General features: G+C 36.6%; 1 protein-coding gene across 4 annotated transcripts in view; it reads left to right on the top strand.

Annotated features, from left to right (window-relative positions):
- LOC128863222 (uncharacterized) overlaps positions 1 to 25,124 on the top strand; it is a 58,804-nt gene extending 33,680 nt beyond the window's left edge. For all 4 annotated transcript variants that reach the window (XM_054102269.1, XM_054102270.1, XM_054102272.1 and 1 more), the window contains exons 4-6: positions 11,648 to 11,871; positions 17,774 to 18,216; positions 23,410 to 25,124. In XM_054102269.1, coding sequence (XP_053958244.1) covers positions 11,648 to 11,871; positions 17,774 to 18,216; positions 23,410 to 23,530 — 788 coding nt within the window. In that variant the 3' untranslated portion in view covers positions 23,531 to 25,124. The remainder of the gene's footprint in view (positions 1 to 11,647; positions 11,872 to 17,773; positions 18,217 to 23,409) is intronic.
- The last annotated feature ends 577 nt before the right edge of the window (positions 25,125 to 25,701 follow it).

The following is a 25,701-nucleotide window of genomic DNA, read 5'->3' on the forward strand; positions in this document are numbered from 1 at the left end:
GTAATGCAAATTAAACTTCGTTATCAGTAATATTTTACTGATTACTGCTTTTTGTAATGCAGTGTGCCCACTTATTGCCAATAAGTCACCTTCTCGAAATTCTAATTACAGCATTTACATTTAGCCGCATGAGCTGTTTCAGCTAAATAATTCTGGGCAAGTACATATTTTCCGACGAACAAAATATATACAGTGAAATTCCTTATAACCGGACACTCACCGTCGCAGTGTTTTTGTCCGGCTATAGGAAATGTCCGCTTATAAGGGATGAAGTCACAAAATATATACCACACATATAAATTGTATTGTACATAGTTTATTTAAGAAATTTTTGGAAGTAAAGAATATTTGCATACTTTAGTATTGCATATAAATACATATATCCACATACCTATATCGATTAAGTGCATTGTACAAGTCTTTACATTTCCATATTAGTGTTTTTAAACTAAGCTTCTATACAAAGTATTAAAATTTTGGATTAAACCTTGATCAAGGGGTTGGCTAACTGCCGTTGTATTTGGCGGCAAGAAAATAATTTTTATGTTGGTTTAGTGTAATTCCTTTGAGTGAGAAGCCGCTTTATCTAAAAACAAGATAATTTTTCGATTCTGGGCATTCATTCTTCGATTGAACTGCTGCAGCCATTCACTCATTACTTCTCGAGTCATCCATGCTTTTTTATTAGACTTCCAATCCACTAGCAGTTTTGCGATTGGAACATGTTTAAAAGATCGAGGACGGGCTGCTTTACCTATAACCAAAAGCAGCTCTTTATCTCCAGCCATGTTAGCACAGAACAAAATTGTAAGTCTTTCCTTTGATAGTGTACCGCCCACGCATTTTTCGGATTTAAGAGCGAGGGTTTTGTCAGATAAGGCACGAAAAAAAAGCCCACTTTCGTCTACGTTCTAAATGTCTTGGGGCTTGTAACCGGTCAACAGAGATGGCAGTTTTGTCCTAAACTGTTCGACACCATCCTGGTTTATATCTGCAGCTTCACCAGATGAGCATTTGAAAGCAACATTATTCTTTATTCGCCATTTGTTTAACCATCCATCTGAAGCATTAAAATTAGGTACACCCAGTTTGCCTGCAATTTCCATTGCCTTTGCTTTCAAAATGGGACCAGAAATCGGAATGTTTTGACTTCTAGCTTTAGCGAACCAATTAAAACACATCTTGTCTATTTCAGAGCCGCCTTCTTTAAGAAAGCTTCGCTTTTGATGAACATTAACTCCAGACTCCCATTTAGAACGAATTTTTTCTTTATTTTTATTGATTTCAGCAGCTAGTGTTTTGCCAATATTGAACCTTTCAAAGCAAAATTTTTGGGCTCACTGTACTTAACCTTTTTGCAATTCCACGTACTGATAATTTATCTTTTTCGAAAACATTAATAATTTCCATTTTTTCTTTAATAGAAAGTACCTTCTTTTTCGGCGCCATATTATTACGAACTTTGAGCGCAACCATTCGCATGCAACTGACTTAACAAACTGAATGGAAAACTACTCTTAGTTTAAAACACAGGACTTGAATGCATACATGTTAAAAGGAGAATCACCTATTTCATTTTTATAATGAACAACAAAGCTTGCTGTGATATTTTTGAATTTTGTCCGTTTATGAGAAATTTCTTTTATGAAAATGGTTTGAAATACTTTGTCCGCGTCCGGTTATTAGAGTGTCCGTTTATTAGGATGATATTTGTATGAAAAAATGAATGAAAAACCTGTGTACCCAAAATTTGTCCGGTTATTGGAGCTGTCCGGTTATAAGGACTGTCCGTAATGGGGAATTTCACTGTATATACATCTTCCTACGAACAATATATGTATAGCCATTTTCAGCCATATTAAGATCATCATCTTCTTCATTTTCTGCGATGCTAAATTCGTCCTCTATTGGGACCTGAAGTGCCTGGAAACGCGATTAATTTATAGAGCAACGCACGCAGAGAAAGAGCGTTGAAAGCTTTTAGGTGCAAACAGTTAGAAGCATGGGTAAAAAAATTAAAAACCATTTGGATTAAAAAAATTGTTCAACAAAAATTGACGGCCCTGCTCACAAAAACAATGCATGTATGGGCAAATCTCCCAAGCCAGTCAAGTTAATGTTAGGAGTATGAATGAAAATGTATGAGAATGAAAATGTTTAAGTTGTCGCGCAAAATAATGTATGGATTAACTGGTTTAAAAGTCATTGGGAAAACTATAAGTTCTTGCATGATTCATTTTCTTTAAATGACGAACGAGTTACAAATTGTAAACGTATGTGCGCAGAACCTATAAAACTAACGAAGTAAATTAATAATAATGCATATTTTGTTCTAAATGCATGCAAATACAAATAAATGCATACGAGTATTTTGTTCTAATTTATTTGAAAAAATGTGTTATCAAAATGACTCAGACCCATATACAAAATCGCTATCCCCCAAAGAATTGACTGGAGCACTGGCTTACACAGAATAAAATTTGATGGGAGTACTCTTCCGAACACAAATATGTACACATCCATGCATATGTGCATTTACATATGTGCACACAAGTCTAGATTTCTTGGAAATTCTACATTACAATTGATTTCATCGTTAAATATTTAGCGTCTTTATGATTATGCTAGCGAACTTTTAAATTGCGCCTACTAATTTTATGAATATTTCTCCTTGGCGCTTACAAACTTAACGGGGAAATATTTCGCGAACACGTAAATGTGTGCGCATGAATACTATGTAGCTTTTAAACTTATTTGAAAGCATAGACCTGCGCATTCTATATTCCCAACGAACCTTTTTGTTTGATATGATCTTGCCAACAATAATTCTCAACAGCATCTCAACGAACGGATTATGGTGTTCTCAACTCAAAAGGCGATTTGCTTACATGGAGACTTTCTCCAGTTGAGAGATCAGTAATTCTATATTTGACTTCAAAGGATTTTTTTTTTATTAATTACTTTTTTTATTCAATACTTTTAATGAACTATTTACATAAAAAATTAATTAGATAGACTTTTTTTAAAAAAGATTAATTATGTAAAATTAAAAGAATTCCATTTTCGACGTTTAACTGATATGAAAACTTACAAATTCATTTACTTAGCAATGATACAAAAAATTTCAAAGTGAATAATATAGAATTTGTAATTACATTCATAAGTATACATATATCAGAACCCTTTTAAATAAAAGTTTTATATACAAAGCAAAGAAAATTTAAGCGCTGCCAGAAAGAGGCAGTAATGTTTGATTTCTCAACGTGAGCACTAGTTGAGGAATACGTTTTGGTTAACGTCAAATGACACGGTGGGTTTAACAAACACTGGATCATATTTTTTCCTGTGTTTACTGGGTTCATATATCTGTGTAAGTAGTTAAATATGTCTGCGCACAGCACTTACATACATATGTACATATTTCATTCATGCATGCAAATATGCAGAACTTAAACGAAGAGCTATAAAATATTTAAGTGCAATGCTGCTTTATACTCGTATGAATGCATGTATGTATGTGCTCCACTCTCCGCGAAAAATACTTTGTTCGATGCGTCCATTTAAGCGCCACTGAACTTGATTAGCGAATACAGATGAACGCACTGCCATTGTCGGCCAACGAATTCTTCGCGGGCATGCAACGGTTTCTACAAGTACAAAACGATGCGGACGCTAGTTTTCAATTGCTTGGAATTAGTGCTGCGAACAGTACCAAACAAAGATGTCAATAATTTGCCCTTGTGGCACGCAACAACACTTACGGCAATGGGTAACGTACTCGTACTCAGAGCAGAAATAACTAGCCGGCCGCACCAAATAAAAAAGCTCAGAGGCGATAAAAAACGGCACATTTTGCTTGTAGTTTACTGCACATGAGCAATTTTATGTAAAAACATATAGTGAATTCAATTGGCTTGGGCCGGCACGAAACTAGTCCACTAAGGAGCGCTACTTATCCAAGCGCAGTTATGAAACTGCCGACAAAAGTGAAAACTGAAGCAGTGAAAACTCAACAGAGAATAAATTAATTGTATGTAGCAGCAAAAATTTTAATTTTATGAGAAATAAAAATATCATACATATGGCATCAGAAAAGGTTCAAGCTACTCTTTAATCTACTGAGTGTTGTAAGATGTTTAGAGTTGTAAAAAAGCACATAAAATAAGAATAAATTACACCCGTTCTAAAAAATATTTATTTAAAAATTTTAATTTTTGTGAGACAACTATTAATACAGGATTTATTCTAAAATATTAAACAATAGGTTTAAAAGGATTAAAATCATAGTTTGAAAATTTGCAATTTTGTTAACAAAACAGAATATGAAGCTACATACATGGTCATCATAGTCCATATATAGAAGTATATAGGTGTGCACGTACAACAATAAAATTTTTGTAGCCACCAAATCAAAACATACGATAAAACTCAATTCTTATCATTCTGCTGTAGGCCTGTCAGAATGGCTGCGTTGAGTCCGTTATGGCACCGCATTTGACTGACGTGGCATATAAAACATACTGTGGTGCCACAATGAAAATATTGAACCATATAAATAAAACAGAAAGAGATGTTCTTGTCGTGCAAGCAAATATTATATTTAGTTGTGTATAATGAGATTTTTTTGTTGTCACAAAATTGTTCTTATATTTAAATAATGCCCAGTTGCTAAAATCAGTTGGTTTTGAGTAATGAACTTTTGAGTAAAAAACCTGTTTCGCACTTTTTGTTTTTTTGCAAAATAAAAAAATTTTCGACTACTTTTTTGCTTTTGTTTGTACATGAAGTCGTTCGTGCAAGTAATGACGATCGTTTTGAACCCAGAATCATTAAAATCGGTTCATTTTTGACTAAGTTATGAGCAATTAAAAAAAAGTCTTATAACTATAATTAAAAAAATCAATGTTGAGCCGAAAAACAAAATTTCCGATAAATCTTGAAAAACATTTTTTTCGGGCGAACAAAAAAATACGTGTCTCATTATTTTGACCAGAGAGCAATATATTTGAGTTACGTAGAAATCGAAGAACATGTCCCGAATAGCCCGGTTGAATTGAAATGGAAAGCATCAGAAATCATTTTAGTATTTATGGAAAAAGTAATTTTCAGTACGAAAATATTATCACATATTTAAATGCGATATCCAATTGTAGTTAAGTCTCCAACCTGGTGGTAGATATTTATAAGTATCTGAATAGCCGCCATAAAGACAGGATCCCGAATTCCCCAGTATAGAAGGGATCGTCTTAAATTAGTTTTGAACCGTGTTGCAGAGACAGAAAATATAAGCATATTTTGTAAGATACTCATAATTTTGCTTTGAGGTGGTTTTGCTGTAGGGTATAAACCTACTTACGCAAACGCATTATAAGTGTATGTATATATATATATATATATATATATATATATATATATATATATATATATATATATATATAGATATGTACGTATAAATGTATACAAGCCCGTTCTTGCTAGTTAGATAAGTGGACGTGTGGCATGTGGCATATCGCAATTTGAAATGCACACCTCCGCTTCAAACTGCAAGAATTGCAACGAATGCCGGAACGCGACTTTTCGTCGTGACGCATGGTTAGAATATTTTAAGGATCGACTCCGCTGCATTGAGGCATAGAACAACACTGCAAGCAACAGTGGCCAGGCCCAACCTGAGCAAATTAATACATATATATGTATGTGTAAACATATTTATATACATACGTATATGCACATGGTTGGTTGTTCCCGTGCCGCCTGTTTACCGCACGTGAAAAGTCGTAAATTTTCTGGATAATAAAGATGTTATGTGTTGTAGTCACGCCACGATGCCTGCAAATAATCCACTGACACGGTACAATTTCCGCTATGAAGAGAGCTGGCCGACACAGTAGCTAAAGCGGTAGCGGCAGCAATTTAATACATAAGTACAATCGTTACCTTCGGGCTCTAGTGCAGATCTAATATATCTGCTGCTCAATAATGGTTTGATTGAGAATGTTCGGCAGCAAGTGGTTGACAAAATCACTGAACATGATACATACATACTTATATGTTACTTATATCCACAGGATATCTGATATTGTCGACTCAACTATATTATAAGTATATACATACCTACATGAAAAAGAAAAGCATTTCTGGTTTAATCAAATATTTACTTTCGTACGATAAAACTGCTCTAGTTATACTTACATATAGGCACGAAATGTTTGTATGAACGTTCTAGAAAATTTTGTAGGTTAGGGGCAAGCCTACTGAATTGAATAGAAATTTCTAAATCGGTTTAATTTTCACATATAGTGACGATAACTGCATGCCTCTCCTTATTTCTTGAGCTAAGTTGTAGTCCTCCATGTCTTAAAATAATGGCTTCGGGAAGTTATTGCGTCATATATGCATGAATCGTATGCACCCTGTATTATATGGATTTAAAACGAAAGAAGAAAGTCGGGTCAATTGAACAAAAATTTTACATTAAAATCTTTCTCCAGGAAAAAATTACATAAAACTACTTTTAAAAATGTATCCTTAAATATCATTGAAGAAAAAGTTGTCTTTATCTCTCTCTACATATAACGCAAACCTTTTGAATTTTGCTCTATTACTTGTCCGGTTTAAAACAAAACTTTAAGATAACCACTTCACAAAAAGTTATTTGATTTCATAAGTCCTTTCCATTTTAAAGCAAACAATGTATTTCATGATTTCATTACATTACCGAGCATAACTGACTACATGCTAATTATTATTTTTTTAATATTTACACATCTTTTTGGAGTTTTTTTTGTTATTTTTTTATTTTATCTTATTTATTGAATTAACAATTTCTTAGTATAATAAGAACATGAACTGAACTTTTATAGCACAATTAAGGTCATAAGTATATGTAATAAAAATAACAAGACGTACATGAAAATTCATAAAACAAGTGGAAAGAATAACAAGGCAATGTGATTGTACTTATATACTGGACTATGATGTGGGTATATATGTAAAGATGTGTTCATATTGATAGCAGTTCGTTATATAAAGTGAAAAACACGACTTCATCCGAAATAATCTGAATAGTTACTCCTTTACTTTCTTGCTCATATTTTTTGGGTTGTTATACAGTTGAAATCCCCTTTTTAGGGGCACTCCTTCTTCTGCATAGGGCAGCGAAACTTCTTCTAAGATTTCAACGCATTTGTACTAATCCATGATACCATCAATTCTATATATAGTTCCTGTACCATAATAGGAGAATCAACCCTTACCAATATTTTACTTTCTCGATGGTGTATTGTGGTTGTTGCCTTCTTACGTAATGACGCCGACTTTTCGAACCAAAAAGGACCTTCTTACACTCGTCCATCCACAAAATATTTCCTCATTCTGAGAGTGGTCACTTGGCGCGAGTATCTGCAAAGCTTCTATTTTTCAAGTGTCTATTCTCCAGGACGCCAATAACCTTCATTCACAATAAGTTTCTGCTTTTTTTAATCTTTTGGGAACTAATACTTGGATGCGTCTAACTAAGTTAACTGTTTTGCGACCGAGTTTTCATTTTTCAATCGTTGTGCACGGTTAGTTCCAGCATTGAACACTATTTTCGTTCATGAGCTCCTTATTTCGTGTACTATATTTCTCTAGCTGGCTCAGTTTTGTTTTCCTTCCGCAATTTTTCCATCAAGGCTCTGATTTCACTTGTTACTGGTGCATCGTTTGGAACGTCCCACATTTCTATAACTTCAAAGTTTTTATTTATTTTGTAATTCGAAAACTTTTAACTAACTAAAGATTATTTGCTTAAAGACTTAAATCATTTTTGTACGCAAATGATTCCACTCGCTAGTCAGTTAATGGCAGCACTAATTATGAACAAGTCAAAATTAATGATTCAAGCAAAATGCGTCCGGCACTAACTGTCATGTTGGCTTTGATCCAAAAGATGGAAAACGAATTACATGGAAAGTACAAAATATCCTGCTCGAGTTGATATAGCCGTGTTTAGTTGAGTGCGCTTAACTATATGCAGCCTGATTAAAACTGTTGCAAAGTAAAAAAAGAGGGCATTGAACCCCTGAAAAGTAGTTGAGGAAATTCCAGGTAAACGTTAAATTGCTGGAAATACAATTAAAATGAACGAAAATGGCGCTATTAAAAAAACGAGATATCTCTGTTATAAATTCATCAAAATGAGACATATTTATTTATTAATTTATTTGTCTACATACATACATACATAGGTTATTAATCATTAAAATTCAATAAAATTAAAATCTTTAGGTTAATGGAGACTTAGCGAATCGTAAATTTCACTACAGTCCACTAAACCATTAAGATCGTTAATCGAAAAGTAACTTCTTCTATCAGATAAGCTCTGTAAGCCTTCCAGTTTACGCCCACCCAAATAATCGGAACAACCATTTGGTTCATTGGATAATGCAACTTCCCAAAAATTCTTTGCACTCTTTCTATTTTATTTGAATGAGTTTCGCAGTAAGGCCTCCAAATTATACAACAACAATCTAGAAGATTCCGCACATATAGCGCTCATTGGATCAGAGAAATTTTCGGAGTTCATACGAATAAACCCAATCATTGAAAATGCTTTAGACCTTATATGGTCCACATGCTCCACAAAAGTGAGTTTCGAATCGAAAATCAGACCCAAGTCAGGTTATAAGTGAAAGTATAAGAACTATTCTTCCTAGAAAATGACGTAACACACCATTTTTGAACATTTATATGTAAATTATTGACTCGCCATTTTCAAGAAAACGACTTACATCATCCACGAACAGTAAACATTTCACCTCAAGAAAATGAATTGGTAAATCATTAATAAAAATGAGAAACAACATTGAACCGCAGTGTGTCCCCTGAGGTATGCCAGACCACGCGTTTTCTATTACGGACGATTTCACGATACCCATTTTTATAAAAGCTTCCTCCCAGTTAAGAAACTACTGAACAATTTTGAAAGCGTCCCTTTAATTTCGAAGACGGAGAGTTTATTCATAAGAATAGTATGATTAACCTTCTCGAAGGCTTTTGAAAAATCTGTATAAATAACATCAAGTTGGGTGTGATCTTCAAATGCATTTGATACGAGTAATTTCACTGGAAATTAGCATATGTAAGATTGGCATTTCGATATTGAGAAATATACCCGATTAAAAAGTTTTGCTTTAAACACGAAATCAGCCTCGAAAAAATATTTTATTTCACGATGGGTCTGTAATTGGATACATGAAGCAATTGAAAATAATTTCCAAAGACCCAAAAAAAATACGTTATCTATACATTCACTTATGGCACATATGATGAAACGAAAAAAAAGTAAAGAAGACTCTCTGCAAGCATTGGTGGTCATGCTTCTGTTGATGTTTCTCCTATCATCCGTGTTATCCAGGTATTTCAAATGAAAAATTGGAAAAATTAGGTCTTCGCCTAAAACATTGCTGTGCACTTGTTGGGTTTCAAAGATTTGACATTGTTTGTCTATGTAGTCATCATAATCATTTGGTACTATATACATAGATATATGGACAATTCATAATACAACACAGCAAAAAAATGGTTAAAAAGATTTCTGCGGCAGCTGATAATAGGACCTGCATTCATAATCAGCTTTAGGTATGAGATATCAGAAGAAGAAGAGCGTTCACTGCCAAATGTAATGACTGAGTTTAACAAAGCGCTCCAGCCGTTTCTTTCTCGTGCTAACCGGCGCCAGTTGGACACATCAAGTGAAGCCAAGTCCTTCTTCACCTGATCTTTCCAACGTAGAGGAGGATATCCTCTTCCTCTGCTACCACCAGTTGGTACCGCATCGAATACTTTCAAAGCCGGAGCGTTTTTATTCATTCGGACGATATGACCCAGCCAACGTAGCCGCTGGTTCTTTATCGCCGCGCTATGTTTATGTCGTAAAGCTCATCACCTACGATACTCGCCGCCACCAACGTGCAATGGTCAAACAGGTCGTATGTTAGGGCGTGATGAGAGCCTTATAAAGTTTTAGTTTTGTTCGTCGAGAGAGGACTTTACTACTCAACTGCCTACTTAGTCCAAAGTAACACTTGATGGTAAAACAGATTCTCCGTTGGATTTCAAGGCTGACATTGTTAATGCTGGTTCCTAAATAAACAAAGTCTCTTCAACCTCGAAATCATAACTGAGAACAGTGACGTTGGTGCCAAAAGAGATGCAGATGCACCTTCCCCATTAAGGAACCGGGAAATCCAAGTGAATGCCGCAATCCTTAGTTCGTTCGCTGTAGTCGTCATGTTGTTGTTGTAGCAGCATAAACATTCCCCGTATGCTGCTGGAGTAGTAGTCCTTGGCCGAATATAAATCCGGGTAGTTTCGGTAATGTAGAACCGACTGTCGTGGACACGCTGTAGTCGTCATCAGACTACACAGTTCTCATCCGAGGCTTTGTGGTCGTTAGGAGAAGTTTTATGTCACAACCACCAACATGCACACGTAGAATGCGAACTGAGGAAAATATCACAGCTGTATCGGCCAGTGTTAATGATGACCATCAATTATCGTTTCGTCGCCGTTCGCAGCAATTGGGCCTCTGTTAGTTGTTACTCAACAACGTGGAAAATTTTGCGAAAGGATTTAGGTGTGAAGCCTTTCAAAATACAGCTGGTGCAAGAATTGAAGCCAAACGACCTACCGCAACGCAGAATTTTTGGTGAAAGGGCTCTTGGAAAGTTTATCGAAAAATTGTGTTCAGCGACGAAGCTCATTTTTGGATCAATGAGTCGGTAAATAAGCAGAATTGTCGGTTTTGGAGTGAAGATCAGTCAGAAGAATTGCAAGAGCTACCAATGTGCCCAGAAAAGGTCACCGTTTGGTGCGGTTTATGGGCTGGAGGTATCATTGGACCGTACTTCTTCAAAGATGCTGCGAATCGTAACGTAATTGTGAATGTTGAGCGCTACCAACTTTTTTTTGCCCAAAATGCAAGAGCTTGACTTGCATGACATGTGGTTCAGAAAGATGATGCCACATGCCACACAGCACGCGTAACAATTGACTTATTGAGAGGCGAGTTCGGTGAACATTTTATTTCACGTTCGGGACCTGTCAATTAGCCACCCAGATCGTGCGATATAACGCCTTTAGATTAGTTTTTGTAGGGCTATGTTAAAGCTCACGTCTATTCTGACAAGCCTGCTTCAATTAACGCATTGGAAGACAACATTAAAGCATTTATATGTGAGATATCGGCCGAAACATTGGAAAAAGTATGTCAAAATTGGACTAATTGTTCCACAAATGGAGGGACCTACAGTTTCAAGCCGACTTTGAACGGCAGATATTTTTATGAGGAGCTTTTTCATGGGAGAAATACACTCCGAGGTTTGCCATTGCCTGCCGAGGGGCGACCGCTTTTAGAAAAATATGTACATACAAAAATATGCTCATGCAATTATTTATACGCGATTTGTATGAAGTGAGTTTTCAGATCTTAAATAACGTGAATATAAAGATAAGATAAGTAAAATTTAATGCGATTTGGGTTGAATAAGTAGCAATAATCAATGTGCTTTCATTTCACAATCCATCTGTACACCTACATATCTCAATGATATAATAATTACAATATAAGACAACTAAATTGAAATATAATTTCATTTATTTTCAGAATCACCTTCCGACTTGGCCACTGAGCATATAAACCGCATGAAAGTGGCTGCCAGATGCAACCGCCCGCTTCCGCGTGTATTTCACGTTTCCAATGACACATCCAAGACTTATGTGCCCTCCTGCACCATTTTGCATCGTTGTGGCGAGGATACGGGTTGCTGCCGCTCCATGGGACAAGTGTGCACTGTCAAGACGTACGAGGATGTGCCACTCCATTTTATTGTAAGTGAAGTCGCCACACCTTTCTTTATTAAATATTATACACTTTTGAAGTTTTTGTCATAAAGTGTCTTGTAAATATGCCAGATTCCCCAAACTCAATTTTCCTATGAACATACATACACATGTAAGTGCCACAAACGTGCAGCCAAAAAACAATTAAAAAATATTTTATCTGTTAAGCGTTGGCAACAATAGACATTCGACAACTTGCTGCAACAACAGCAAGGCAATCGCAAATTATATTAGCTATAAATTTAGCGGGCATTGGAGTCAGGCCCGTATAACAAACGCGAAAGCTTTGGCCTACCTAATCTGCCTAGAGGTATTAGTGACTAAAGAGCATAAGCATGCGCAGAGAAAGTGGGCGATGGATGTCATAATGCTCGGTGGTTCCAATTGAATACTTTCATGGCGCAATTTATGACAAATTTTATTAATAAAGTGCATACATATATACATATGTACATATGCAAGTTAATTGTTTTATTTGTTTGTTTATTAAAAAAAACACATTATTAAGATTTGTTCACCTTTATTAATTCAATTCGTCTGCAGGTTACAATAGTCCGTTTAGCACTGCCCTTCATCTGTTATCAAAAATCATAATTATAGCATAAAGTCACGTTGCATTCAAGAAAGGAATGCAGTCACATTGTGGGAACGAAAATTTGACTGGTTGCTACGTTAGCAAAAATTCGTGGGAGCGCAAAATATTTTGCGAGAGCGGAAATGATATCTGATATCTTAACTTGCACGTTAATGCAGATTGTAGCAAACATTGGTGCACGTATTACAGCATTCGGCATATACAGCGAATTAATCAAACTTAAGTGTTGCTATATTTCTTAGTTTTTAACCAATTCAAATTGGTGTTCAACATAGCTACACGATTAAAAGCTTCGATTTTAATTTTAAACTTTTATGCGCTACATATAGATGTACATACATATGTACGCAGAAGGTGGCGCAAAGGTTTATAATTCGCAATCGTATTTGACACTTGCGAACTGGACGACTGCAGTATACAAACAGACAAGCGATGAAGCGCATAAGTGTGAAAATCAAGATTTCCATCACTCAAAATTATTATTAAAAAGTTTAAAAAATAGATATTAGACCTTAAGGAGATACATATATTACAAAAATGGCTTAACAAACAACAAAATATGTAGGCGATTTAAAAGGGGAATATTCTGTCCTGCGTCTGATTTGAGGTAAGGGAAAAGGCAGTTATAACCAAAGCCGTCACATTTATCTCATTCTTAATAGGGTAGTTATAACTTTCAGGCTTTAGAAGAAACTGAATATATTGTTGTAATTTACTTCCCTTAAAACGTTTTTGAGATTACTGTTGCGGTGTTTATTGGACTTGGTGCAGTTTTCGATTAGATGGTTGATTGTTATCGCTTGATTGCGCTGACGAGAACAATGAGGAGGATCGTTATTTTCCATTAGGTGTTGATGAGTTAGGAGCCTGTGATGCCATCGTAGACGAGTATATTTCTGGATGTGAATCCTTTCGACATCGGCAGGATATATAGGTGCATTACCAGTGGGACTTATTTGTTTGTAACAATGGAAGACGTGAAGCCATTAAGTTAATTATGTTTCCGCTGATTAGAGAAGAATTGGTAAATTTCTTTTCATTAATCTGATTTATTATATGTATGATGAAGTATGAGTGCAGCATCTGATGTAAATCCACATTCATTTTAATTTATTTTCGTGGGTTATTAACCCTAATCCCATGTCGTTCCATTTGGCACCTTAATTCCATGTCGGTGGGTCGTTCCAGGGCTTATTTCTTCAGCCAACAGAAAATTAGAAAAAATTCATAAGGTATCTTCTAAGCTTTAGCTAAACATATCCGAAGAGATTTTTTCAATTTTTTATTTTAATAATATTTTATCATAAACGAATGGTATGAAATGAGCCGGACAGGAACGACCATCGACATGGGATTAGAGTTAATAAGTCACGAATTATTGTGATAATCGAACTGATTCTGTACGTTTTCGATGGCTTTGATTGAGGAAAGAGAGTCTGAGCATATTATGTGTTTTCCTGGTGGAGAGCTGTTTGCTTTAAGGGCAAATGCAATTGCTTCAGATTCTACGGTGAAGACTGAAGAATAGTGGTTTAGTCGGTCAAGGCATATGATACAAAATTCAGCATTTACTACTGCGTAATCAGTAAAGGAACATGTTTTCGAGTCATCGCGATGCATCGGTGTCAATGAAGTGAGATAAGTAAATAACAGGTGATACGAGTATTGAGCTTGTAGGTAAATACCATAAAGGTTTAATAATGGAGTGGTTCTTCAGCATCCAGGCTAGTTAACAAGATGAATGAGGCGGTTGCGATTTTATTGTCATGCCTAGTTCTCGAGCTTGAAAAGCAATGCGGTCTATTTCTGATGGAAGTTTTGGGGAACTCTGAGTTAAGATATAATGTGGAAACATCTGCTCTTTAGGTACTATTATTTTGTGAATAAGTTTGGTGGTCATCACGTTCTCCATATGTTTGATGGTTAGAAGTCCGCATTCTACCAAGATGTTGGTAACAGATTTTGATCGAAAAGCATCTAAACTGCATCTTGCTGCTGCATTATATGCTGTCTCCAATGTACGCATGCCGGCTTTTGCTGCTTATACATAAATGGGAAGCCCGCAATCGATTTTTGATAAGATAATAGCTTTTACTATCTGAAGTGTTATATCAGGATGAGAGCGGATGTGAAAACTAGTAAGGAATTGAATTAAGTTTAACCGGTTTACAAGTGATTTTTTGACGAGCATTTATATTTCTTATTAAATATAATGCCAAGTATTTTGAGCTTGTCTATAAGTCCATTGTTAAGAGCTAACTGGTTTATAAATAAAGTAGTCGGACTACAGTTATGTTTTTTACAAATACGTATGAAGAATTTTACTCTTGTTAACGGAAATTTTGACCCGCGTGGCTTGGCAATAGGAGTAAAGTTCTTCTGCAATTAAATTAAACTTTTTCTGTAATGTTTTTTGGTCTTAAAACTTAACAATTAGATATAAATGGTCTACGTAGATGCAGTGTTTAAAAACGGGTGTCTTATTTATTGACTCAAATGTGATTTTGAATAAGACCACAGAGAGGGGTGCCCCTTATGGAATTCTATTGTATAAGGGATATAGTTTGGAATATAATGAACTAACTCTGATTTTCCTATTAGTGATAAAGCTCTTAAGTTAATAATTGGCCAACTTTTCAGTTAAGAAGTTGTTGAATAATTGAATGCCAACCGATTCCAGTTTACTGCAAAATTAAATTTTCCGCGCTTTTTTTCGCGTGGTTCGAAAAGAGATTTCTTCAGTTGCAAAGACGAAAGCATTTGCTACTGAAATTTCACCTAAGAATTGTTGGCAAAATTAAGTACCATTTCAACTGATACTTATCAGTTTGCTCAGTATATTTTTTCTCGAATTTTCCAGCAATTTACTTTCAAAAATAAAGGGTTTGTTCGTAAATGCAGTAACGTTGTTGCACTACATTCTATAATTCTTCGGTTACTTGAAATTTCAAACCTTACATGCTATGGGCAAAATTTTTGTTGTTTTAATTTAAGTCACTCATGGAAATTACTGTTTCTCGACTGTTTAGACTAAAATTTAAACCGAAATATATTAAAAATTACTTATAACGATTGACTGGTTTGAAAAGCGGACTACAAAAGTTTGAAAAAGGGCAGTAGTCCCAGCTAAGTTTAAAAAATAAACACAACGTTTTGATCATGTATGTATGTACGTACCTATATATGTATGTGTGCACGTATGTTGTCCACACGCAACTATTCAAACCCTGCAAGATATTGTGCGACTAACCTCAAAAACGAATATTCCGGCATTAGTCTCCATGGGTGCAATTAGGAATTAATTCGACAATTCCGAACCACTTCTTCGAAGTTTGACAGTAACAAGGCTTAGAGAAGACGTAAGTAACCACTCCACCTACACATGACGACATATCATAATGTAAGCACTGCAGCTTGAGGTTCTGAAGGATATGCTTCGAGTCCGTTCTCGAGAACGGGAATTTTTTGCGTTGCCTACAGATGAGTTAGACATAGATATGAATTTCGAGCACGACTAGTCTCAATTCATAATCGTTCGGATGCAAAAGGGTACAATTAGTCTCTTCATAGGATAGGTAACAAGCAAGAGGAAACAGTAAATTCGTTATGAAGAGATTTAAAGCGGCAGTAGTCGTATGCGCCTTTGTGACTGATCCCGGACACATCCGGGACAGCTCGCATTTTTTGAAAAAAATATGTACATCCAGATGTATGTATATTAGGGCGGGTCGATTTAAAAAACGCTCATTGCTCTATGAAAATCGTATTCTAGGGATCAAAATAAGAAACTTTGCCGAAGGAACCATATTTCTAAAACGAATTCTGATGTCCCCCAATTTGGGTCGAACTTTTGGGTAGGAGCAAATTTTGAAAAATCCCACTTTGACCCATTTAGAGTGCTCCAATCGAGTCCAAATGTATGACCGACCCCCACTAACTTTGGACGGCCGATCCACCCATGCCAGTGGCTCACCCCCTTGGGGGACATCAGAATTCGTTTTAGAGGTATGGTTCCTTCGGCAAAGTTTCTTATTTTGGTCTCTAGAATATGATTGTCACAGAGCAATGGGCAATTTTTTTGCCTCCCCACAAAAGAAACTAAAAGATCGACCCAAATTGGGGGACATCAGAATTCGTTTTAGAGGTATGGTTCCTTCGGCAAAGTTTCTTATTTTGATCCCTAGAATATGATTTTCAAATATACTCGTACATTGTATATGTATAAATATGTACATAAACAGAGATTAGTGAAATACTCATAGGACGATCAAATGCGTCATTTTGTAGCGCATATATGTAGGTATGTATGTGAGTACTGCACATGGTGTCGGTCGTAATGTAAATGAGCCGGTTTTTAGCAGATCAGCCACCGGTTTTGGTATTGAGTACATTTACATAGAAATAGGTAACTGCTTTGCATTACCAAAACTTGGACAATCAAGTTTTAATCGAAATAACAGGGGCTAAGAGCTTTCTAAGAAAACCGAACCGTTTAAAAAACGGCACTACATATGGCTACTTTTGCATCCTATATATTTATGAGCATATATTTGTTCGCTAAATTATACGTTTGCCTGAATACACACCACGTATGTGCATACACAAGTAGTTCTCGGTCTGGCTTGAAATGGTCGTTCAGAAACGGCAGTTTTAATACACTAATTTTTAATTCAATTTTTAAGTTTTTTTAGTCAGCGACGCCAATATCCACAAAATCTCCGAAGGCTTCCAGGTCATTGGTCTCCTACTTGGTGGTTGAGCGAGCTTCTTTTAAGCATCTTATATAAGTTGCGGGCAAGTCTTCACATGGGCAATACAAACTATCTATACATACTTACATAAGTGTGTATGTTTTTTGTGTCATTTTAAAGCCGTCTTGAATGCCCGACTTGAGGTGTGTTGCAGACACCCGCGACCCATAAATTTGGCGATAAAACCTCAGGTTTGAATAAAACGAAAAGCAATCATGGGTAAATAGGAATGTAAACAAAAACAAAAAGAAATACGAATGATTGCAGTAGAATAAATGAATGCAAAACAATAAATGACTCAGCGGAAAAAAATTCTTAAAGGGGCGTTGCACTTTTTAGTTTTTGTTTTCGGCGACTTCGTGTTATTGTAGCGATTGCTTTTGCTAGCAATGCTGCTTCAACACTACTTGCACGGATTTTCACAGCTATCCGCACACGTACATAAATAAGCCTGCCATTCATAAAAATCCATTCAATGTATATGTATGTGCACATTTGCTGTGTGTCGGTTTGCTCAAAGATTGTTTGTTTGCTTTTCTTGCAGGTTATTCAAGTAAACTCCAGTAACTCTCGGCGTCAAACAGAAATAGAAATTTTATGGCTACGCAACGACACTGAATGCCACTGCATAAATCGTACAGATTTGACCTCCACTCCAGAGTTCATCACCCGGGACAAGCGTTCTGGTTTCACTTTTAGACGCCGAAGACCGCCGTACTTCGACGCTATGGATTCACAAAGTAATCAGCTGGAAGATCGCAGTGACACTGAAGAGAATACTGAAAATTATCCAGATGACGTTTGTCGCTGCCCTAGGCATTTTAACGTATTTCAACAGGATATTGAATTGCAATCGGTTCAACAGCACCACGAACAACATTCTCATGGTGCTCCCACAGTGAATTGCTTCTGTGACTGTGCAAATACAAATACACCATGTCAGCGCCTCAAAAATGGCGAAGAAGGTTTTGCAATGGACGATCGCAGGTTAGTTTACTTTTCATAGGTATCTTCATCACCATTACATAAATATTTAAACCCCTTGTTTGAGTGTACCGTTCATCCGATATGCACCAATTTGAACCAAATAACTTCCTTCTATAAATTTTAACTGAAGCTGGCAAAGGCCAAAATGTGAAAATCAATATAGGTACTCGTATCTCACTCGTATCTAAATCACATTTTATACATTTACCGTACTTATGGTAACTAGTAGGTATTGGAAAAGGGGGCGTGGCAGCTTCCAAATAAACTAAAATTTCAATGTCGCTATTCTCCAGAACCACAAGAGCTAAGGTAATGAAATTTGATTGAGCTAAACAAATTGCCAAAACCTGTGTTTTGGTGAAAAGCAAAGGTTGAAACCTTTATATAGCTTTTCTCTGGAACCTCTTATGCTAAGTTATTGAAATTTCACACAGTTCCATAAATTACGAATGCCGTACTTAAGGTGACAGCATAAAAATGGTCTTCGTAGGTGTCTGCCTTCTAATCATTACCTTATTAAAAGATATCGTCAGATAGGCTAATGTCTCTCATATGTATACTCTTATGTATGACTTCACACTTACTTTACTAAAACGCCTGGATGATGTACACATACAGTCTATATAATAGAAATTCAAACTTAGAATTCCGTTATAAAAAAATGTAAATGCTGCTAATTAGCTTAATTCTTTTCACAACTCGTGTTGTGCAATCTCTTGGTTTTGTCAAAAATTTAGAAAGACAACGTTGTCTTTACAAAATGAGTTCCGCATATGAAAAATAGTTTGAAGCACTGCCTATGTAGACACCCTGCCTTAAGAAGAAGAAGAAACTAAGAAGGTTTGTTTGGAACTCAACGATGCCAAACATCGAAGTCGAAGGTGTGTAGAGTGGAAACAGCAAAATGGGATTGAACTGTTGGGTTGACCTTCACATTTTATTAAATATATTGCGTATAATAAATATTATAAGCCCATGCAATGCAATTATCATAGCATCGAATTGGTCAATAATTTTCCAGTTTATGGCAGTCACGCTTCTATTAGATCGATTTTATACTACTACCTGATGTAGCAATCACACATATACGACAAATATTCAACAGCATATTAAGGACACAATGTTTCCCACAACTCTGGAAAGTTGCACAAATAACGGCAATCCCCAAACTAAAAATGCATCAGAAACGACATTATATCGCCCCATCAGTCCCTTGCCCATTCTTTCAAAAGTGCTTCAAAAAATATTCTTTGCCATATTAGACGAAATTCTTATAGAAAAAATATATATTAATAATAGGACTATGAATAAGTTCGTGCGGTTTTTTTTCGAAATTTGAAACTTTATTGACGTAAAATGGTTACAAATTTAATATTCAAAATATTGTCCATCGCTTACTACTACTTTTTCCCATCTTTCTGGCAATTCACGGATTCCCTTTGTGAAAAATTCGGTCGGTTTTGCCGCAATCCACGAATCGATCCATTTTTTGACTTCATCGTAATTACGGAAGTGCTGGTCAGCCAGGCCATGTTGCATCGATCGGAAGAGATAGTAATCGGATGGCGCAAGGTCTGGACTATACGGCGGGTGGGGTAGGACATCCCATTTGAGCGTTTCTAAGTATGTTTTGACCACTTGTGCAACATGTGGCCGAGCATTGTCATGTTGCAAAATAACTTTGTCGTGTCTATCGGCGTATTGCGGCCGTTTTTCTCGCAGTGCTCGGCTCAAACGCATCAATTGTCGTCGGTAGACATCCCCCGTATTCGTTTCATTCGGTTTCAGTAGCTCATAATACACAACACCCAGCTGGTCCCACCAGATACACAGCATAACCTTCAGGCCATGAATATTCTGCGCCGACGTCGATGTTGAAGCATGGCCAGGGTATCCATACGTTGCCCGACGTTTTGGATTGTCGTAATGGACCCACTTTTCATCGCCAGTCACAATTCGATGCAAAAAACCCTTTCTTTTGTGCCGTTGAAGCAGTTGTTCGCATGCCATAAAACGGCGTTCAACGTCTCTTGGCTTCAATTCATACGGCACCCAATGGCCTACCTTTCGGATCATTCCCATGGCTTTTAAACGTTTGGAAATGGTTGATTGATCAACTCCCAAAGTTTTTGCAACCTCTTCTTGCGTTTGAGCCGGATCTTGATCGAGCAATTCCTCCAATTCGGTATCCATGAACTTTGGCGGCGCACCCTCGCGTTCTTCGCCTTCCAAGCCAAAATCACCACTTAAAGCGTGCAAACCACTTCTGGCACGTTCGCTCAGATAGAGCATGCTCACCATAAACTTCCACCAAGATACGATGACTTTCGGCTGCTTTTTTCTTCATATTAAAATAATGAAGAAGAATTCCCCGCAAAAACACATTATTTGGCACGAAATTCGACATTTTCAAGCGTGGTATATTAAAAATATTGTTGTTTACGCTTCAAATAAAAAACTTATACTGACGTTTGTGCCTTACGACAGTAGCTCTCCAATGAATGTTTGGAAATGTGGATCGATGGAATAATAATCAAGTTACGCCATCTGTTGTAAAACCGCACGAACTTATTCATAGTCCTATTACCAAGCCATCAATTTGGATTTAGACGACAGCACTCAACTGTGCAACAAGTCCACAGAGTTATAAACAAAATACTAAAGGTTATGGATAATAAAAGGTTCTGCATAGCTGTCTACCCAGATATTGCAAAAGCTTTTGACAGGGTGTGGCATAAAGGACTACTGCATAAGCTAAGTGAAATATTACCACGGAATCACTTCACCATTCTCAAAAGTTACCTGGAAAACCGACATTTTTTTATAAAGTTTGAAGACGAATGCTCAAGCATGATGCAAATTACAGCAGGTGTACCCCAATATAGTGTCCTAGGCCCTCTATTGTACTTGATATTTACAGCAGATATACCGATCCCAACAACAAAAAATCGGATGACACGGTTTAAATGCCATCAGATAAAATAGAAAAAAAAGCTACTGACATTCTTCAACAAACAATAAATGACACTGTATTATGGCTCGATAAATGGGATAAACCAATATCAAAATAATTCAAAGGACCCAATCTAAAATACTTGGAACAATAACAAAAGCTGGCTGGTATATACCAAACGACGTGATCCACAGCGTCCTCAATATGGATACAATAGATGACACAATTACAAAATACAGCATCAAGCATTTATAGGGTGGGCCATGTAAAATTTGTGTTTTGAATCGGCTATAAAAAAAAACTAATGAATATTTTTTCAAACTTTTTTTTTTATTTTGAAGAATGTACATTGTCATTTATGAATGAAAAATAATATCGTTCAACTGATTGCCACGACTGACTTTACAGTAGGCCATTCGATCAACCCAATTTTAAGCACATTTTCGATTGTTTGGGCTCCAATTTCGTGAATGGCAACTTCGATTTCGTGTTTTAAAGCATCACTCGTCTCTGGATGGTTCGCATAGCATTTGTCCTTAACGGCTCCCCACAAAAAATAGTCCAATGGGCTTAAATCACAACTCCGAGGCGGCCAATTAATATCGGAATTTCGGCTGATTATTCGGTTTTCAAAAACTGTAGCCAAAAGTTCGAGTGTAACTTTGGCAGTGTGACAAGCCAAGTGTGACCAAATGTCGTCCATGTCATCCTCTTCAATTTTTGGAAACAAAAACTCGATGAGCATGTCACGGTAACGCTCGCCATTTACTGTAACCGCGGCTCCTCGCTCATTTTCGAAAAAAATGGCCCGATGATGCCGCCAGACCAAAAACCGCACCAAACAGTGACTCGTTGTGGATGCATTTGCTTCTTTACAGTAACGTGTGGGTTTTCTGAGCCCCAAACCGGCAATTTTGCTTATTGACGTAGCCACCGATGGGAAAATCAGAAAAGAAGAAGAAGACTCACAACTTTGGAAATAGGTTTTCAATACTTCCCAATTTTGTTACAGCGTATAGCGTCCCATTTCGTAAATGTCAAACCTTTAAGTAAATTATGAACACATTTGACATGTCATTTGTGTTACCATTCTCAAAAAAAATAGGTGGTTCAAAAAGCAAACGCTATATGGCCCACCCTGTACAACGACTAACAAATCATCAAAATGAACAAATGCGCAAACTACCACAATCGGAGAAAGCGGGAAAACGAAGATTAAAACGATTAACTCCAATAGAACTCACAATTTAACAAAACAAGAAAAAAAAAATTAGTAATAATAATAATAATACGAGGGCGGGTCAATAAGTCAGTGACTTTTTGTATTTCTGACCTCTTTACTGAAAAAGAAATACTGCTCCTGTCAGCAGGCATCTGTCAGTTGACTCCTGTCGAAATTTGAACGTGCTGCGTCAGTTAGTTTGTGTTTTACAGCTACCTTTATTATACTACCCAGTAATTTGAGGAGAAAATGGAAAAACTGAATTTCGTGTGCTTATTAAGCCGATTCACCCTTAGAAACCCACTGTTTCGACTGTTGTTTGGTCTCTGGTGTGTGGTAATGGATCCATGTTTCGTCCACGGTTACAAAACGACGCAAAAACTCCTCCATATTGCGATTAAACAACGCCAAACCTTCCTGTGAAGTTGTTACACGATTGCGTTTGTGGTCCACTGTGAATTACTGGGTAGTCTGATAAAGGTAGCTGTAAAACACAAACTAACTGACGCAGCACGTTCAAATTTCGACAGGAGTCAACTGACAGATGCCTGCTGACAGGAGCAGTATTTCTTTTTCAGTAAAGGAGTCAGAAATACAAAAAGCCACGGACTTATTGACTCGCCCTCGTAGTAATAATAATAATTATAACACTTAAAAAATAATATAATATAAAATTGAATGTTTACCTAGCATTGGTTAGAGAACAAAGAATTCCAATACTACTTTAAAAATAATTACTTATTGTTTAAATTTAACAGATTGTAATTTAAAAAGGGAAATAAAAAAAAAATATATATACACATACATACATATATGTATGCATATATGTAGGCTTAATACCGATTCCAAAAGCATAAAATGCCATTATTCACTAATATCAACTTATCTTACCTCGCCTAGCCTTACCGAGTGGTACTACAACAAAAAAAAGAACACCACCTTCCTAGCCTTTAGATATTTAGAATGCAGCTTTTTGCTAAATTCAAAACTAATTGTTAACATTTTTTACTCTTTGCAGATGTATTGCGGACCGGATTTGTAGTGTGCCCAATTGCCACTTTGGCACCTATAATGAACAAATGGGCCGATGCCCCCGTCCAAGCAGGAAGCATAAACGGCACAACAATGGGTTCGGTTAAGCTATAAGTAGTAGTTAAAGTTAGATAATATTTTACTTTAAATATATTTATACATGTAGTTTTTGCGAAATTTTGTACATACAAATATTTTTATAACTTAATGCATTTAACATTATCATTTAAGAAAAAGTTTAAATTGTACAATATTACGAGGCCAGTTTCCTTATGTATGTATTTGCTTTCACCGACTGAAATGTAAAGCAATTATAAATTAATATATGGTAAATCCCTCGCTGTGTATAATTTGATATTTAATTTACTCATTAAACACACCGTAAAATAATACAATACTAATTTGTATTAGAATGTATATGTATGTATTGTATGTGGATCGATTTTAACTACAAATATGAATTTTATATTTATTCAATAGCTCATAAGATTGCAATCTAAAATATTTTTTATGAAAAGTCAGAAAGTAAATAGTAATATGGAAAACTTTATTAGTGTTTGCTTTATTAAGTTAATGACGATACAGGGTTTGATTGAAAAGTAATGAGCCTTATTTTTTTAAGCAGTTTTATTAAACCTTTTGGCTTATACAACTAATATTCTTCAAAATAGGACCCTTGAGCGTCAATACACCGCTGGTAGCGGTTCCTCCACTGCAGGAAACATTTTTTAAACTCATCCGCCGGAATCGCGTTCAATTCGGCTGTCATAGTTTTTTGGATCGCCTCGATGGAGTCGAAACGCCTCCCCTTCAGCTTTCTTTTCAGGCGCGGGAACAAGAAGAAGTCCGGAAGGGACAAGTCTGGGCTGTAGGGAGGGTGGGGAAGCACCGGAACCCCCATCTTGGCCAATGCAGAGGTGCAGAGGAAGGCGGTGTGCGCCGGCGTATTGTCGTGATGAAGGGTTCAATTGTTGACGAGGTCGGGCCGAACCCGGGCGACGCGGTTTTTCAGCCGAAGGAGCACTTCTTTGTAAAATGCCGCGTTTACAGTGCTTCCAGGTGTGGTCGATACCTCGAGAGTCGAAAAAGATGATCAGCATGGTTTTGACCAATGATTTCGTCTTCGACGTCCTCCCGGCCTTCCTTGAACGACTTGTGCCACCGTTTTACCTAGGCACTGGACAGAGATTGGTCCCCGTAAGCCTCCTTGGGTAGCCCAAGGGTTTCGGTACTCGTTTTGTTTAGCTTTACGCAAAATTTGGTCGAGTAAAGTTGCTCCAACGATCGCTGCATTTTCGTGACTGCAAAATCCTAACACTTTTAAACAGCTTTCACGCGCGGAGCGATGTTGCCTGCATCGCTGTTGCCAGCGAACTGCGACCGGTTTCTAGTGGAAGGGGAAGGTCTAACGATCATTTTCCCCCACCAGTCAATTCGGTTGATTGCTTGGCAGACGCTCCGTGCGAGAAGGCTCATTACTTTTCCATCAAACCCTGTACGTCTATTGATTTCAAAACTGTATCCAGAAGATAGGCGTTCAATTATTCGCTTTATGTATGTCTCATGTAGTTCATATGTGACCGTTTATGCATTATTGTTGTAATTCGAATTATATAATCCCATATAAAGTCCCAGCTATTCTACACTCAAATACTATAACCGGTTATTTTTTAATTTTATATAATTATATTATTTTCACATTGCAACATAAACCCGAGTTTGAGTTTGAGTTTTGTACTTGTGAACAACTGTCAAGAGTTCACATTGGAGATGCTCCTGCTTATATAACCGTAAATGTTCATATGTATATCTATGTAAGTATATATGTACATATATCACATATATTTTTTATAGCAGCATGAGAACTATCGATATGTTGTTATTGTTGTTGTAGCAGCATAAACATTCCCCATTCATATACGAGGAATGCTGCTGAAGTGACAGTTCTTGGCCGAATATAAATCCGGGTCGTTCCGGGAGCGTCGATATCGATAACTGTGGTTTGATAGCTAAGAATGGCAAACTGTGTTGACATTTATGTATATTCAGGAAAGTTTGAAAAGTCATCATGAACCATTTAATGCCAAAACAACGCTTCCAAATTGTGGAAACTTACTTCGAAAAAAAAAAAACCTATCCGCGAAGTTCATAGAGCACTGGCGGCTCATCGGTTCTTATTTCTTTCGAAATGAGGATGGATCTGGCTGGCGTTACGGTGAATGGCGGGCGCTATGGAGCCAAATATTAATCAGCTAAATATCAACCACATTTGGTTACA

This window comes from Anastrepha ludens, chromosome 5 (assembly GCF_028408465.1).
Source record: "Anastrepha ludens isolate Willacy chromosome 5, idAnaLude1.1, whole genome shotgun sequence".
NCBI classification, from domain to species: domain Eukaryota; kingdom Metazoa; phylum Arthropoda; class Insecta; order Diptera; family Tephritidae; genus Anastrepha; species Anastrepha ludens.